Source organism: Aspergillus pseudotamarii (assembly GCF_009193445.1).
Source record: "Aspergillus pseudotamarii strain CBS 117625 unplaced genomic scaffold BDV38scaffold_143, whole genome shotgun sequence".
Lineage (NCBI taxonomy): Eukaryota > Fungi > Ascomycota > Eurotiomycetes > Eurotiales > Aspergillaceae > Aspergillus > Aspergillus pseudotamarii.
The window spans coordinates 1-15936 of record NW_022475157.1 but is presented as its reverse complement, the minus strand read 5'-3'; the positions used below and the strand labels follow the sequence as shown (position 1 = coordinate 15936).

At 48.0% G+C, this 15936-nt stretch overlaps 8 protein-coding genes across 8 annotated transcripts; 3 read left to right on the top strand and 5 right to left on the bottom strand.

Annotated features, from left to right (window-relative positions):
- Positions 1–372: 372 nt before the first annotated feature.
- Positions 373–3720, top strand: BDV38DRAFT_291194 (glycoside hydrolase family 35 protein; the record flags this gene model as incomplete). The annotated part of the gene is made up of 4 exons (XM_032061683.1): positions 373–613; positions 668–1744; positions 1798–2299; positions 2355–3720. 4 exons carry the CDS (start codon positions 373–375, stop codon positions 3487–3489), a joined length of 2955 nt encoding a protein of 984 aa, XP_031906895.1. The 3' UTR covers positions 3490–3720.
- A 231-nt stretch (positions 3721–3951) lies between these two features.
- ptyA (putative tyrosine/serine protein phosphatase) lies at positions 3952–5498 on the top strand (the record flags this gene model as incomplete). Its single annotated transcript, XM_032061682.1, has 5 exons — positions 3952–4067; positions 4170–4206; positions 4287–4366; positions 4537–4713; positions 4770–5498. The coding sequence occupies 5 exons, from the start codon at positions 3952–3954 to the stop codon at positions 5278–5280; spliced, it is 921 nt and encodes a 306-aa protein (XP_031906894.1). The 3' UTR covers positions 5281–5498.
- Positions 5392–7251, bottom strand: BDV38DRAFT_266115 (Frag1/DRAM/Sfk1 family protein). The gene is made up of 6 exons (XM_032056426.1): positions 6915–7251; positions 6611–6768; positions 6478–6559; positions 6154–6423; positions 5893–6098; positions 5392–5827 (listed from the first exon to the last, which is right to left on the bottom strand). The coding sequence occupies exons 2-6, from the start codon at positions 6663–6665 to the stop codon at positions 5607–5609; spliced, it is 834 nt and encodes a 277-aa protein (XP_031906893.1). The 5' UTR covers positions 6666–6768; positions 6915–7251; the 3' UTR covers positions 5392–5606.
- A 666-nt stretch (positions 7252–7917) lies between these two features.
- On the bottom strand, positions 7918–9527 carry BDV38DRAFT_276463 (PRA1 family protein-domain-containing protein; the record flags this gene model as incomplete). The annotated part of the gene is made up of 2 exons (XM_032058222.1): positions 7918–8959; positions 9073–9527. The coding sequence occupies 2 exons, from the start codon at positions 9525–9527 to the stop codon at positions 7918–7920; spliced, it is 1497 nt and encodes a 498-aa protein (XP_031906892.1).
- Positions 9528–10727: 1200 nt separating this feature from the next.
- On the top strand, positions 10728–12425 carry BDV38DRAFT_42775 (putative endoplasmic reticulum DnaJ domain protein Erj5). Its single transcript, XM_032063329.1, has 3 exons — positions 10728–10935; positions 10995–11060; positions 11126–12425. The coding sequence occupies exons 1-3, from the start codon at positions 10863–10865 to the stop codon at positions 12181–12183; spliced, it is 1197 nt and encodes a 398-aa protein (XP_031906891.1). The 5' UTR covers positions 10728–10862; the 3' UTR covers positions 12184–12425.
- Positions 12426–12601: 176 nt separating this feature from the next.
- Positions 12602–13132, bottom strand: BDV38DRAFT_276461 (uncharacterized protein; the record flags this gene model as incomplete). The annotated part of the gene is made up of 2 exons (XM_032058221.1): positions 12602–12638; positions 12672–13132. The coding sequence occupies 2 exons, from the start codon at positions 13130–13132 to the stop codon at positions 12602–12604; spliced, it is 498 nt and encodes a 165-aa protein (XP_031906890.1).
- Positions 13133–13820: 688 nt separating this feature from the next.
- On the bottom strand, positions 13821–14641 carry BDV38DRAFT_276460 (uncharacterized protein; the record flags this gene model as incomplete). The annotated part of the gene is made up of 4 exons (XM_032058220.1): positions 13821–13846; positions 13893–14224; positions 14302–14449; positions 14569–14641. 4 exons carry the CDS (start codon positions 14639–14641, stop codon positions 13821–13823), a joined length of 579 nt encoding a protein of 192 aa, XP_031906889.1.
- Positions 14448–15708, bottom strand: BDV38DRAFT_266108 (uncharacterized protein). Its single transcript, XM_032056425.1, has one exon. It carries the CDS (start codon positions 15553–15555, stop codon positions 15100–15102), a length of 456 nt encoding a protein of 151 aa, XP_031906888.1. The 5' UTR covers positions 15556–15708; the 3' UTR covers positions 14448–15099.
- Between the last annotated feature and the right edge of the window lie 228 nt (positions 15709–15936).

The window sequence follows — 15936 nt, the reverse complement described above, 5'->3', positions numbered from 1 at the left end:
ATACCTCTATCGTTATATATGTACGATTAATTGTACTCTTCTTATCAATCATGCAACTTCAAGCTGGGTGTATCCTATGCCACCCTGCTGTATCCACTAGGCGTGTCTTTCTCCCAAAAATTATCATGAGACTATGCAAGTAGTTCCCCCTCTCTGACGCCATTTCCAGTGTCCCGATTACGGAGAAAAGGAGATTATCTCAACAGATTGATCTTCCACCAATCCCTGTCCCGAACCGGGACATTAATATCGCGAGGGCCGAAGGGCACTTTCGAGGGAGGGCAGTGCTTTATATTATGGATGCTTTTCACTTGCATCACCTAATGACAATGCAAAATTCAAGAGCAGTGTCTATTGTAGCCAGCGAAGGATATGCGGTTATTCGGTTTTGTCTATCTGGTTTGGCTTGCTCTTCTGACGGGGACCCCACAGGTATCAGGAATCGAAAATGGGAAGACCACCGATGTGGCGTGGGACAAATACAGTCTGTCCGTGAAGGGCGAGCGACTTTTTGTTTTCTCCGGTGAATTTCACTACCAGAGACTCCCCGTTCCCGAGCTGTGGTTAGATGTTTTTCAGAAATTGCGTGCGAATGGATTTAACACCATCTCGGGTATGACAGCCCATCAGAACTAGAGAGATGCCATGTACTAATAACATAATGCAGTTTATTTTTTCTGGAGTTATCATAGTGCTTCAGAGGATGTATTCGATTTCACGACGGGTGCCCATGATATCCAGCGCTTATTCGATTACGCTAAACAAGCGGGCCTGTATGTGATCGCCAGGGCAGGCCCATACTGTAATGCGGAGACTTCTGCCGGTGGATTTGCTCTATGGGCCGCAAATGGACAGATGGGCAGTGAACGGACGAGTGATGAAGCCTACTATAAAAGATGGAGACCGTGGATCCTGGAGGTTGGCAAGATCATTGCAGCAAATCAAATCACCAATGGCGGCCCTGTTATTCTGAACCAACATGAGAACGAACTCCAGGAAACAACCTATGATTCCGATGATACCAAAGTCACCTACATGGAGCAGATAGCGAAAGCATTCGAGGAAGCCGGGATTGTCGTCCCAAGCAGCCACAATGAAAAAGGTATGCGCACGGTGAGCTGGTCGACTGACTATAATGACGTCGGAGGGGCTGTTAACCTGTATGGGCTTGACTCATATCCTGGAAGCCTCTCATGCACCAACCCAAACTCTGGATTTAACCTGGTTCGTACATACTACCAGTGGTTTCAGAATTACTCTTATACACAGCCCGAATATCTGCCCGAATTTGAAGGGGGTTGGTTTCAACCTTGGGGTGGGTCGTTTTATGACAGTTGTGCGTCAGAGCTTTCCCCAGAGTTTGCCGATGTCTACTATAAGAATAATATCGGCTCGCGCGTAACACTTCAGAATATCTACATGACGTTTGGAGGCACCAACTGGGGCCATAGTGCAGCTCCTGTCGTTTACACATCTTATGACTACGGCTCCCCTCTTCGAGAGACCCGAGAGATTCGTGATAAGTTAAAACAGACCAAGCTGATTGGACTGTTTACCCGAGTGTCGAAGGACCTGCTGAAAACGTACATGGAAGGGAATGGTACCAGTTACACTACCGATGACAGCATTTACACCTGGGCCCTTCGGAACCCGGATTCGGACGCTGGCTTTTATGTTGTGGCTCACAACGCAAGCTCATCACGAGAGGTCACGGCTTTCTCATTGAATGTAAAGACATCTGCAGGTATGTGCCTTATGCGAATGCCACTTTACACACTCTCTCTCTGACCTGAGTAGGAGCCATTACCATCCCAGATATTGAACTTGATGGCCGTCAAAGCAAGGTACTTGTCACAGACTACAGGATTGGCAGTGAATCCTCTCTTCTGTATTCGTCTGCTGAGGTCTTGACGTACGCAACGCTCGACGTGGACGTACTTGTATTCTACCTGAATGCGGGTCAAAAGGGTGTTTTTGTGTTCAAGGATGCACCGGCTGATCTTGAATACCAAACATACGGCAATTCAAACTTGAGTGCGTTGGAGACCAGCCAAGGCACACAATATTCATACGTCCAAGGAGAGGGATTAACAGCCGTGAAGTTTTCAAATGGAGTGCTGGTCTACTTGCTCGACAAGGAAACCGCATGGAACTTTTTTGCACCCCCTACTGTTTCAAGCCCGACGGTTGCTCCTAACGAGCATATCCTAGTTTTCGGCCCGTATCTGGTTCGGAAGGCTTCTATAGAGCATGACACTGTGGAGGTTATTGGTGACAACTCCAACTCCACTTCAATAGAGTACGTTGCGATGTCGAACCCGTTGTGTGTATCGCCACTAATCCTTTTACATTAGAGTGTACGCGGGCGATGAGCATGTCAAGAAGGTGAGCTGGAACGGGAATCTCATTGATACCAGAGCAACCCCATACGGCAGTCTTATCGGGACTGTTCCCGGAGCGGAAGATATAGAGATCTCCCTTCCTTCGCTTAGTTCATGGAAGGCGCAAGATACACTTCCTGAGATTAGTCCAGGTTATGACGACTCCAAGTGGACGATCTGCAACAAAACTACGTCGGTCAATTCGATCGCTCCTCTTTCTCTTCCAGTACTTTACTCTGGTGACTACGGGTATCACACCGGGACCAAGATTTACCGTGGACGATTTGATGGACAGAATGCTACCGGGGCCAATGTTACGGTGCAGAATGGCGCAGCAGCTGGATGGGCGGCGTGGTTGAATGGTGCGTACGTGGGAGGATTTGCAGGAGACCCCGACAAAGTCGCAAGCTGGGAGGTGCTCAAGTTCAACGTTTCGTCTCTCAGATCTCGCGAAAATGTGCTTACCATCATCACGGACTACACCGGCCACGACCAGAACAGCCAGAAGCCTATAGGTACCCAGAATCCGCGGGGGATCATGGGGGCCACACTGATCGGAGGAGGTAACTTTACGTTGTGGCGTATCCAAGGTAATGCAGGTGGAGAGAGGAACATCGATCCAGTGCGTGGCCCGATGAACGAAGGTGGTCTTTATGGAGAGCGGATGGGCTGGCATCTGCCAGGATACCAACCCCCTGAGTCAGCCTTGGACAGTAGTCCCCTACAAGGAGTACTCGGCGCTGAGGGGAGATTTTATACTACAAGCTTCCAACTAGATTTGGAGGAGGACTTAGACGTCCCCATTGGACTCCAGTTAAGCGCAGCGGCTGGAACTAAGGCGATTGTGCAGATATTCATGAATGGATATCAGTTCGGCCATTATCTGCCGCATATTGGACCGCAGAACTTATTCCCATTCCCGCCGGGAGTGATTAACAACCGGGGACAGAATTCACTAGCAATTAGCATGTGGGCGTTGACAGACGCGGGGGCGAGACTGGAGCAGGTGGAGCTGAAGGCATATGCAAAATATCGCAGTGGGTTCGATTTCAACCGGGATTGGAGTTATCTCCAGCCGGAATGGAAGGACCGGACGGAGTATGCGTGATTGATGCAAGTGAACTTGAGTTCAATGAAAGTTGCATAGCTTGGAAGGGTAGTACTACTACTATTATTATGATTATTATTTATTTATTTACTTATGTATTTCTATGAGAAAAAAGAGAGAGAGAGGGAGAAGAAAAAAGGGGATCAAACGGAAATCAAAAAAAGAGCCCCCGTTCCATTTAATATTTTTTTTTTCTCTCTCCACCGCCATTTGATGCGCGGCTCCACGCTGGAATCAAATGAATTTGATCCACGTCGCCTTGCATTTAAAGAAAGGTCTGCGCGCGTTGTATCTCAAATCTGACATAGACTACTTACTACCTCTTATTTTCACAATCACTACATACGATGTATCACTACTGTGTCTGATCTCAGTTCTTGCGCCACCTCGTTTCAGTCAGTTTCTTCATTCGTATATGAGAATCCACCTGGATATCAAATTCTTTCCCCAATTAGACCCGTGATGACCTCTCATCCGCGCTCCTCCAGCGTCGATCTGGACTCTCCCGATCGCCCATTCGATAACATCATCAACTTCCGTGATGTTGGACGTTCCATTAACCGACTCATGGGGAAGAAGTATGCCCATCACTGTTTAACCGAGCCTCTACAGGAAGGACGGACGACGATACTACTACCGTTGAGGGGCGTGAACTAATTGCCATGCGAATCGTACTATAGGATCTTGAACGAAGGTGTTTTATTTCGCAGCGCAAGGGTAAATCAGTCCATCAACTTTTCCAGTTTTCTCGTATATAAATCCAATAACTTGTTATTGATGCGTGTAAACAATTCCAGCTAGATGATGCCTCGGAAAGAGATAAACGGCGTTTAACAGATGAACTTCATATAGCTACTGTTATTGATTTGAGGTCTACGTATGTCCTTTTTCTTTGCTTTCTTTCTTTCTTTTTCTTACTTACCTACCCACCGCCCCCAACTTTATTTCTCCGCCAAAATATCATAGTAACCTACTTGTATTCTACATGATATTATCATTTTTTAATATATGACAAGTCATGACACTGGAAATGCTAATGATCCTCAGAACGGAACACCAAATGGCTACCGCCAAACTCCATGCCGAAATGGGAACTTCTGCTTCCCCTAATAATCACACACACCATTTGTTTCAATTGCCTCCTGTCCGCCGGCAATTGATTAGTCTGACCGGAAAAGCTTTCGAGCGATCATTGCTGTGGCGATTGGATTGGTGGAATTTCTTGTATGGATCAACAATGAAAAAAAGAATTGGAACGGGGAAACTGATGAAGTTAACAGCAAGGTCCTTGCTCTCGCGGCGTCCGGTTACCGTAATGATGCAGTGATTATTGTCGGGGAACAAGTCATGTCGCCGCGGGGTCTGATCGGATTGGGTCTGGATACCCTCGATAGCAGCACGGCGGAGATGAGGGAGATCTTTGAGCTCTTCGCGTCGCAGAGGGACGGTGGGGACCGAACGTATCCGGTGCTGGTGCATTGTACCCAGGGAAAGGACCGTACGGGACTCGTAGTTTTGATGTTGCTGCTTTTGACGGGCGTTGTGAGTGACGAGGCTATGACGGCGGATTATGTGCGGTCGGAACCGGAGTTGGTGGTTGAGGTGGAGGAGCGGATGAAGGAAATTCGGAAGTTGGGATTGTCGGAGGACTATACCAAGTGTCCGGATGGGTTTACCATGGAGATTAAGAGGCATCTCCAGGAGAGGTACGGAGGGGTGGAGGGGTATTTGAGGTTTGTGGGGGTTGAGAACAAGAGGTTGGATGTGATTCGAGAGGCCCTGGTTGCTTGATCTCCCTGTGTTTTCAACTAGTCGGCTGGTGTTTGGCGTTGGTTGATATTGTTGTTGCATGTACATGATAAACCTTGATGTTGACTACTAGATAATGTTAATGATAGACGATACGGTTCTTTGATCATGTCAATTGTTATATTAAAGTAACCGGTATATTCACACACATTAGAAGGTATATTGAAGACCCAAAATAAAAAGCCAAACAAGGATCGTATACATCACTGAAATCAGCCCCACCGAGGTATATAGCACACATACATAACCCTAATGCACCGTAAATGCAAACCAAATCTAAACAGTAAAAAGTTTATCAAGCAAGCCGATCACATGCGTTGTCCACGGTAGTAGCTATAATCCATATTAGGCCCGGCTGAGTCGGTCGTTAATGGCTCTTCAATCGTGGCGTTAGGCTGAGCCATGCCATTCTCCATCTCAGACCTCACGATCCGCTTCTCGCCCTGTGGAACGTGGCGGCGAGTGCGCACCGATGGTAACAGATCGACAACGAAGGACAGAACATAGAATGTGAAGATGAGGGCGATTACTGCGTCCCGTGGTTAGCTGGCTTAGCTCCCGTGTCCATATCATCAAGCTTCAAGTATCACATACCCCATTCCAAAACAGCCGCTGCGTTTCTCTTGCTGGGACCTTTCTTGCCGAGGACGGCAAATGCGATGGCGAGGGCGATCTCGATAATAATGAACATGAGTTTAATTACAAAGCTGACGAATAGGACCCGATGCTGAGAGCGGTAGAAAATGCCCAACCGGAGGTACTCGGCGCAAATCAGAATCGCGCTTATGATGTAACCAACCCTATAACCGTCAGCATTCTATTTGTCTGACTGTTTTATCGCTGTGTTGGACTTACAAGAACATGACCAGGAACCCATCGTGCATGTCCGGGTGGCGCACTGTATCGAAAATCGACAAGAGAATGAGCCCCAAGGCGCCTGCAATCGAGAAGAATATGGAAAGAATGGCGCAGGCTTTGTCAAATCTGCCTTTGTTCGGCACCAATTGACCGGCGTGTCGCAGCCACCGTTCGGAGATGAACGAGAGATCCAGGAATACAACCGTTATCACACTTCCGGTGATGAACAAAGGTTTGAGGCCCTGTGCGCCAATATCGGAGATGTACCTATTCAACTGCGGTTAGTATCCGATCGTACCCAGGTTATAGACAACGCCATACGCAATTGTTTGTCCCTCTTCCATACTAGAATATACCGGCGTGCCCTGTACCGCCCAATTCCCTAGCATTGCAAGGAGCATTGCTAGTCATCGTTACTATCTCGTCACGCACTCAACCAACGACAGAGCCATACCTATCCACATGAAGGCCGATATGACCGGAAAAATCCAGAATGAAATGATCCACATTATGACCACCCCTCGCTCCTGACCCTCTAATTCGTTCTATATGTGTATGCTGTCGAACCCAAGGAGAACGCTTATAATTTTCAGAAAGTGGTACAATGACTGTCTTAAACTTTATATGTCAGTCCATATATTCTTACTAGAGATAATGTAGCGCGAGAAAAAAATAAATAAATAAATAAGGAGTAGAAATCCAGCAGGCAGTAAAACATAAGCGCCGGAAACTGCGGAAGTGGCTTAGACGAAACTTACACAATGATGCCTAGCGTGCAACTCTCGGCGCTGATGCCGATACTTGTGGCGGTTGATAAGTTTTACAAGTGGTGAAAATATGTCCAACCCACGCGCTTGTAAGTAGGGATAGAGATATACAGCTACAAGGGTAGCAGTAAGGGGCAAGGAGCCGTGGTGGGTACGGTCGGGAAATGAAGGGAAAAAAAAGGTATCAACGCAATTGATAATCTACTATTTTTAATTTATATAGCCAGGAGGCTATGAGGCTGGGAGAAACGAACGAACAATAACCAGTGGCCAAAAAGAACCGTCGATCGGCCTTTATCATGCAATAAGAGGGCCCCTTCAATTGGCAATAGTGAGGGAGGGTTGGGGGAAAAGAGAGCGACTTAAGTACTATACTTAGTTTTACTACGTACTGAAATTTTCCGATGACTTCACAGTCCCGACGTCCGTCGACGTCATTACCGGAGATCTCTTAATTCCGAAGATCCCCATAAGTCTATCCATAGATACTTACAGTCACATACCAAGGTACAGACAGGTTAACGTAAGCTCGTGGCCGTCAAAAATGCCTTTTTATCCCCAAAGCCCCATTCCCCCACCTAAGATGTTAATGGCAAGGTGTGGCATACTGAGTAATGTTCTATACCCCATTTCCCGAAAACTTACGGAGTATGAGGTAGTATGAGTCAGGAATGTAAAAGTTCTGAACTATGAATCTCGAAATGTATGACAATAGTAGTAGTATTACCGCCCGCCCTACTATAAATAGTCTTGTTATGCATTCATTACTCTCCGTCTACGTCGCTCACAACTTCTGGACAAAACCATGATATTATCAGGCAAAAGGGAAAAAATGAAAAAGTCTATATTATTCATCAATACTGAACTCCATTACGTCTGTTGCAGCAAAGCCACAATGGTTCCAAATTCCACCCAAGCAATAACCCAAGACAAACCAAAGAGACTGTTCCCAATAGACATCAAGAAGGAGCACAACACTGGGGAACTTCAGAATCTAAAAACGGCGGCGGCGTTGACGGTTTCCTCTGCCGGTTGCTGTACGACCCGTCGGCACTTTGTGTTTATCTACATTCACGCTATGTACTCGGCTATCGTCATCTGAATCGCTTTCCTCGTTATCGTCGTGTGACGGAGATCGAAATGGAGTCTTCCGAGGGGTGAATGAGCCCCGTACACTGCTAGGGCTAGCGACGGCTTGGTATGTTGACATGTAGGACGGTGGTCGCCGAGTGGCTCCCTGCAGAGGATCCACTGAACTACGCCTTGCGTGCAAATGTTGATCTCTTGAATAAGGAAGCTGATACGGAGGCACCCAGCCGGGGCCATCCGAGAGAGGATATGCGGAGGCTGTACCTCTTAAGGACGCTTGCGGGGATATAGTGGAATGCCGCTCAGAATATCGAAGTGAGGACTTAGGGGATGAAGTAGGCGGTTGAGATTGTCGAGACGAAGCACCGGAGCTGCGGGCCCAACTGCTGCCGGCGAGTCGATATGGCGCGGTCTGTCCGCACTGCGATATACTAAATCCGCGTTGCTGTACGTCTGACGTGGAGCTATCCCTTGACCTAGAACCCTTAGTAGTGGGCTTCCGACGTTCAGGATCCCTCTTGCTACCGGTCTGCATTCGTTTTCGTTCCAGTGCCCCAAGTTCTCGTTTCGATAATCGGACATTTTTCTGTCCCAACATCTGCGCGCGTCGGATCCGTTCCAGGGCATGTTCCACGTGCCATTCCTCTTCATCTTTCAAGGCCAGCTGAACCGCATAAGCTACCGTACTATCCTCGCCTTCATGCAAGCTATAATCCATACCATCGACAAACCCGGTCCCATCAGAAAACTCGTCATATTCCAACATCTGTTTCCGCCATCCTAAGATTTCATCCATGCCCATACCAGCCAACTGTTTTGTGTAAAAACCCCAGTTATCCTGCAGAAGGTACTCGTCGTCACTGCTAATCTCCTGGATCCGTGCGTCACCATCCACCCACGGATCCGCCCATCTCCTGGTTTGTCTCCCCCGTTGTGCCCCTGGTGGTCTTCCCCATCGGGGCATACCGTAAGGAGTTCGCGGCCGACCACCTAGACCGCCTCCTCTGAAAAAGCATTCTCGATCGGTTTATCCATAAAAGCGGCGTGGCCAAAGACACACACGCCGGTAGCCCCAATCAGCCACAGTACGGTGCTGATGGGAGAAGCCAAGAAGCCGAGGGGGACCGCCACAATCAGCAATCCGGTGTAAAGCTGCGAAGTGTTGAACCGGGCAAATCCCAGATCTAGGTCGCGGCCCTGAAGCTTTCCGATCCCGTACAAGCCACCGGTAACCAGGATGATCACGAAAAGCAACATAAAGTTTGTCAGCAAGCTGTAGATGCTGAGCATCACAAAGACCGCAGCATAGTTGCTAGAAAAGTAAGAGAGGTTGTAGTTCACACGGCTCTGAACCTCGCCGAAGTTGGCCGGCTTGGAGACCCGTTTGACATCAAAAAACTCGGAAATGGGCCGGAGGTTGGCGAATCGAGAGCCTAGGGATTGGGATCGGAGGCTGTTAAAGCGCTCACCGAAACGCGAGGTAATCGCATCGACAGGAATCTGAATTGGGCTCATTATGATAATTGCGAAGGAATTGGGATAATCACGGAAATGATGGTGATTGAATAGGAGATAATCGGAACTCTTAAGTTCATGCGAAAGGGATTTACGAGCTGATGTGCGTGGAGGAGAGCCAGAAAGTGATCAAGGCAGACCGAAGAAGGGAATTCCGAGGGAGAAATAGGGGAAAGTATAGGTAATGGTAATGGTTTAGTTGGCCCGAAAAGTGCTGAAGAAAAAGTAAAAGACGTTTAACCCTTTCGGTCGGTACGTATTTTTGTCTGGACTTTTAAATGGACCGAGCCAAATAAGCACAGACGATCCAGCCGCCTTGCAAGGCAGCCACAACTGGAAATTTCGATCACCCTTTGGTGATCAAGGGAGAGATGGTCGGTCTCCCTCGGAGAGGAAATCGATTGTAAGAAAAAAAGAGGATGACAGTGAACGAAAGGAAGAAAGATCTTGTCGACATCTGACTCATAAAGAGAGAGGGAAATAGTATGTTAGATGTGGTTCCCCGGATTCATGGGCCTTTGCTTTCACCGCTAAGAATAGAAGTGGATTTTGGCTGACACCGGATTGGGTTTGGAGACAAAGACGAAGACGACCAGTTCCAACCACGGTCCAGAGGAGATGGAGGGTTGATTTTCACGTTGCAGTAAGAGCGACGGCCATCTCGTCACTTCGATCCGGCGCCCTCTCTTACTCCATCATCTTCAAATCCACTACTACTGGCGGTGGTATGTATACTAGTACTTCAGGCACTGGTACTGGTACTCGGTACTGGTACTGGTCCATACAAGACAGGTACACCCAGAGAAGGGAGAAAGAACAACAAGCTTGAACAGGGACAACGCTGCATTTATTGTAAACCCAGTACTCCCCCTCCTACTCCTCAGAATCCCTTATAGCGAATGGATTTCCCGCTCGGACTATCCAAATGTCTTTCTCCTCCTCAACTCTCGCCTTACTTTTCAACAAATTTATGTGACCGTCATTGGTCCACGTCGTTGTCCTGCGGAAGGTGGATCGTCCAATCCGGGTTTTGTCACATTGGGTAGCCATGGATGGACCCATCATTCACCTTCCTGGTTCTGTACCGTACGGAGCATATCAATGTTACCTGACCGCCTTGGTGCCTGATGACAGATCATAGCTTAGCTTATTTGCCTGAGGATGATACGGTAACATAATCGAATAGGAAATGTTCGCCAGGAAATAATAATCCTCCACAACTCATAGTTTGTGTATGTGTGTGTTGGCTTCCCTGAGTGATACCCCCGCGCTAGGTACTCTCCTTCCAATTGACTTCGGGTTTAGCGGCTTGACCGCTCCCCTCATTGCCAAAAGATGAAGTCCACAGCACTCCGCTTGGTCGTGTTTGCTGTCCTGTTTGTTCTTGCGACGGCCTGGACTAAGGAAGGTCAGCTACCCTGCTTTCCCTTGTATAACTAGTATACTCTAACCGCAATTCATCTCTAGACTATGAAATATTCTCCCTCCGCGATGAAGTTGCCGCGACGGAGGGTACAAATGTGACATTTTACGGTGCGCTACCCTTCTATCCCCCCTTTTCCCCGAAATGTACAATGTTTTGATAATTATATCGACAGATTTCCTCGGTATCCAACCCAACGCCAACCAGGATGACATCAACAAAGCATATCGCAAGAAATCTCGCCTCCTACACCCGGATAAAGTCAAGCGATCCTTCATCGCCAATGCTTCCAAGGATAAATCCCGAGCCAAAAACAAGAAGCCGGGCATCCACGTCAATCAGGGCCCGAGTAAGCGAGAGGTTGACGCCGCTGTGAAAAAAGCTCATGACCGTGCTTCCCGCTTGAATACTGTTGCAAATATCCTTCGTGGGCCGGGCCGAGAGCGTTACGACTACTTCTTGAAAAATGGCTTCCCCAAGTGGAAGGGTACCGGTTATTACTATTCCCGCTTTCGCCCGGGGCTAGGATCCGTCTTGACTGGCCTGTTTTTGGCTTTTGGAGGTGGTGCTCATTATGCTGCTTTGGTTCTTAGTTGGAAACGTCAGCGCGAGTTCGTTGATCGGTATATTCGTCAGGCGAGGAGGGCTGCCTGGGGAGATGAGCTAGGGGTTCGTGGTATTCCAGGCGTGGATTCTGCCAATGTTACCCCACCTGCCCCAGCCCAAACACCCGAAGCGGAAATGAGTGCAATGCCCATCAATCGCCGTCAGAAACGCATGATGGATAAGGAGAATCGCAAGGAAAGCAAAAAAGGAAACCGGGCAAGTTCCCGAAACTCTGGTACCGCGACCCCCACAGGCGAACCCGTGGAGTCGTCCGGAGAGAGGAAAAGAGTGATCGCGGAGAATGGGAAGGTCCTAATCGTTGATTCCGTTGGCAAAGTGTTCTTGGAGGAAGAAACGGAAGATGGCGAGCGGCAAGAATTCCTACTTGATATCGATGAGATACAACGCCCAACGGTGCGCGACACGATGTTGTTCCGGGTACCCGTCTGGTTTTATCATAAAACTGTTGGCAGATTGCTCGGACCTTCTAGCGCCCCAGGTGACGAGATCGTCGATGAGGAGCCGTCCGATGTACTGGAACAGGCTGTTGAACAAGCCAACGACTCTGCCGTGACACCTAAAAGTCGAGTATCAAGAAGACGAGGAAAGCGCTCTCAGAAGTCTTGACGTGACTGATATAGAAAGCATTCCGTTTTCTGTATGATTACTCATTATCTTCTAGTTTCGGATCATCGATGCTTGTCTTCCAGGAGAGTCGTAATCCCAAACATGTATAAATATCTGTCCGGCTTTTTAGGTGGAGAAATACATGCCTTGGAGCCCTTCGCAGTCAAGTGCACCAGGAGTAGATACTGTTAGATTCAAACAAACCACTTTAGATGTACCTGCACACGCCTAAAAACGAGAGAAGGAGAAGAAGAAGAAGAGACCCTCGGTAGAATTGCAACTAACCCTCCAATATCGCACATAATAAGTCGAGAAAAACGAAAGCGAATATCAAGTACCAAAAGCCAAGTATATATCATGTCATCATTGTCATTATGCTCATAGATGTCTTTACCTTTCCGCACACCCATCGTACCATTCATTTCTCAGCCAAGCGCTCCGCTATACCACATAGCCTAAATCGAGACATCGCGCCTTTCGCTCCTTACATGATCATCTTCGCAATGCTCATCATAGATTTCAAGTTCTCCATCATGCCACCCTCTCGAGATTGTCCACCTTGACCGCCAAAGATGTTCTTGGGCAGACGAATGCCAATCATGGCGAACAGTTTCTGCAAAACACCGCTTGTAAGAAGCGGTATGAGAACCAGGAGTATCACCTTGATTGGGTGCTCACGGGCATATTTGTAGATGTCACGTAGCAGTCGTTTAATGATATGGACTACTTTTTGGACAAAGCCAGACCGAGGTCGTGCTCGTCGCGACGAGGAGGACGAGTAGACCGATGGACTGGATCGGCCGGCGCGGCTACCTCCGCCGTTGAAACTAACGAATGAAGGAGCAGAGTGCCGGGAATGATGGGTGGAATACGTTGACCGGCGGGAGGGAGAGCGTTTACGTCTCGAGTGAGAAGAGGAAACGGACGATTGTGTATCAAACCAGCCCATTGTCTTCGGGTAAACCTTTCGGTTCGCTTACTGCGTATGCGAAAAACTGGGAAAGAGGGGGGGGAAAAGAGATCGTGCGAAATGCTTCCCTTGTCCTGAGGGCAAGACGGGTGGAAATGGTTTCAGGGAACGTGCGTGCGTGTCCTCGTATGTAGCTCAATTGTGGCGACAATGCCAGTAGCTAGTTGCGGAGTTTGGTCGCTGCAGATGCGCACAATTCCAGATTCTAGGCTCTTTGCTGCAGCGGCTTTGTCTCCACCGCTGGAGTCTAGAAATGCTTAGGCTATGTGGATGATTGAGCAGAGAAAATCCAGGAACTTGTTCCACTGCAGTGATACGGAGACGGAAAACAAGAACGCCCAAAACGATGTTGGTACTGGGCTCAAAAGAACCAGAACCAAGTCTTGATGGCGGGAAAGGCGGGAGACTGGTAAGGAGAGGCAAGAGAAGGAAATTAGATTGGAATGAAAGTGGAATCGATGTGTGGACAGTGGACAGACTAACTTTCAGCAAAAGACATACTCTTATGCAACAAAGTGGGTGGCTGGAGACTTCGGGCGCTCCTCATTGGTGGTGATGCCCAGGAACCTCATCCCGTGCGCGGGTTCATGAACTTCACTGCAAAGGAACAAACAAAAGAGAAATTCAACGATAGTAAGATGATATTCATATCCACTGGAGTGCTGCATCAGCCCCCTTTGCCTATACTCATTGCTGTTTCCAATGTATGTGTACCGACTACTAGCACTAATAGTAGCACAGTCAAAATGCGCCACCACTTTTCGCAGCCCAGGAAAGTCATTCTGGATAGCTTCCCAGAATGGCTTTCCACCAATCTGCATATCTTTGAATGCGGGACATGAGAAGTTCAACAGCGGTGCGGATATTGCATCATTGATCATATCCAATGGTATAGACAAAGCCTTGTACAGCCCTGCGAGCGCGTTAGGGCTGAGGAACTTCAGGACTTCAAACGCAAAGCAGAGGAGGTTGTTTTCCTCCAAGAGGGTGGTTAGGTTGAAGGCGCCACCTGTTGCACCAGATGAATTGACTCCTATGAAACTGTTGATGTTTCTAGTGTTTCCTCCAATACTAGTCTCATGAATACTTGTCGGGAATCCTGTCGACAGAAGCAGATGCTCACCTTCCGAGCTCGGGAATCGGGATACTTCAGGAGCCAGTCGAGGGTGTCAAGGTTGAGTTGCACCAAACCATAGTCTACTGGAGCCTTGTACCAGTTCTCAGGGATTCTTTCCCACCCTTCCCGATAGGTAAAGTTGCCGTGGATGACAAGGAAATTACGAACTATTTCTTTGGCTGTTCAACGGTTAGTTCCCAAGCTTTCGAGGTTGACTGCCAGTCTTAAATCTTATTCAGAATGCCCTCTGGATTAACTTGTGAATAATTTCGAAAAAGTCTTGCCGGAAATAGATAACCGGCGTTGCGCGCAATCAACCCAGTCACTGGCCCGTAGTAGAATTCAGGATTGGTCTGCTTGGTTTGATCCATACGAATCTTCGCTCATTTTGCCATCAGGTCCATGCTGAATGTGCCATCCATGGACATGTTGTACCATTCCGTGAACTTGCTCATGTTGAGAGTGTGGTTGTTGCCGGTTGTATAGAGGTCAACGCGCGTATTGGAAGAATCAGATTCAATGACATTGTGGGAGCCAATGAGGCCTTGTGGCTTGCCTGTGACAATTTAGAGATTGCTCCCAGTTAGATATTCGGTAAGGGACGAACCAAGGAGACCCCCAAGGTTCCCTAGAGGATTGCTCACGCCTGTACCCCTTCCCTCAATGGAAAAGCTGGGGTCTAAAGACTGTGGATTCCCTGTCCAAACCGTAACCCATCGCGCCGAGGATCGTCGCAAGAGCGACTCCCATCCCGTATACTATAGTCATTAATCTGGTAAATTTGGCATCTAGGAAGCGGATATAAGCCTACCTTCATTGATGGCAGCAATCACGTCGGTGAACTATGATTCACCAGATATAAACACATGTGGATCCTTATACACGCAGGCTTTTCACTTACAGGTACGACACCGCTGCGAGGGATATATGCATGGTTCGCCAAAGCGTTCAAGCCAGGACAAGGTCCACGCTGATCACATTTCTCAAAATCTGGAGGCTGGAAGGTATGCTCCCTAGTGACTTCATTGCAATACTCTTCAGCGACACCCATACCTGGTACATGTGGGAAAGACCTACTATCAATTGGAGAGCTCATAGAATCTATCAGCAAGCGCTTATGCACACCCGCCTTGACTGCATATTGTATATTTGAATAGGGGCATCTCTTTTCAATATGCCCCATAGTTCTCATCTTTTCGAGCAAGTCCTTTTCTGTAGGGAGACCTGTGATCAAGGATCCCAGTCCTAGAGTAATCAAGGGCAGAAATACTTTAGAAGTCCTCATGGTTTGAGCAAATGACGACGACAGATAATTCAAAACGAGGGACCAAAACGACAGGCTCAAAGAAAGATTGGCTCAGAGGCGAAATAAAGGAATGTACTGTATTTAGCGGTCATATGTTAATGCCGAACGTATAAGGGAGAAAGGAGTGCACAGGGGAGCAATGCAGACTCTCAATGGTATGTATATTGATGGATCATTGGCCTTTATAAGATGTACTTACATAATATTTCGCTTGCTGGAAGTCAAAGGACGACTTTTAGTTACTGATTTCCTTCCCCTGAGTCGTCGTAAATACCGAGCTTGGAGTAGCTTCCTCAAAGAGAAACCGTTAAACTACGAACTAGTATAGCTTCCCCTGACCTATCCCAACAACACCCCCCC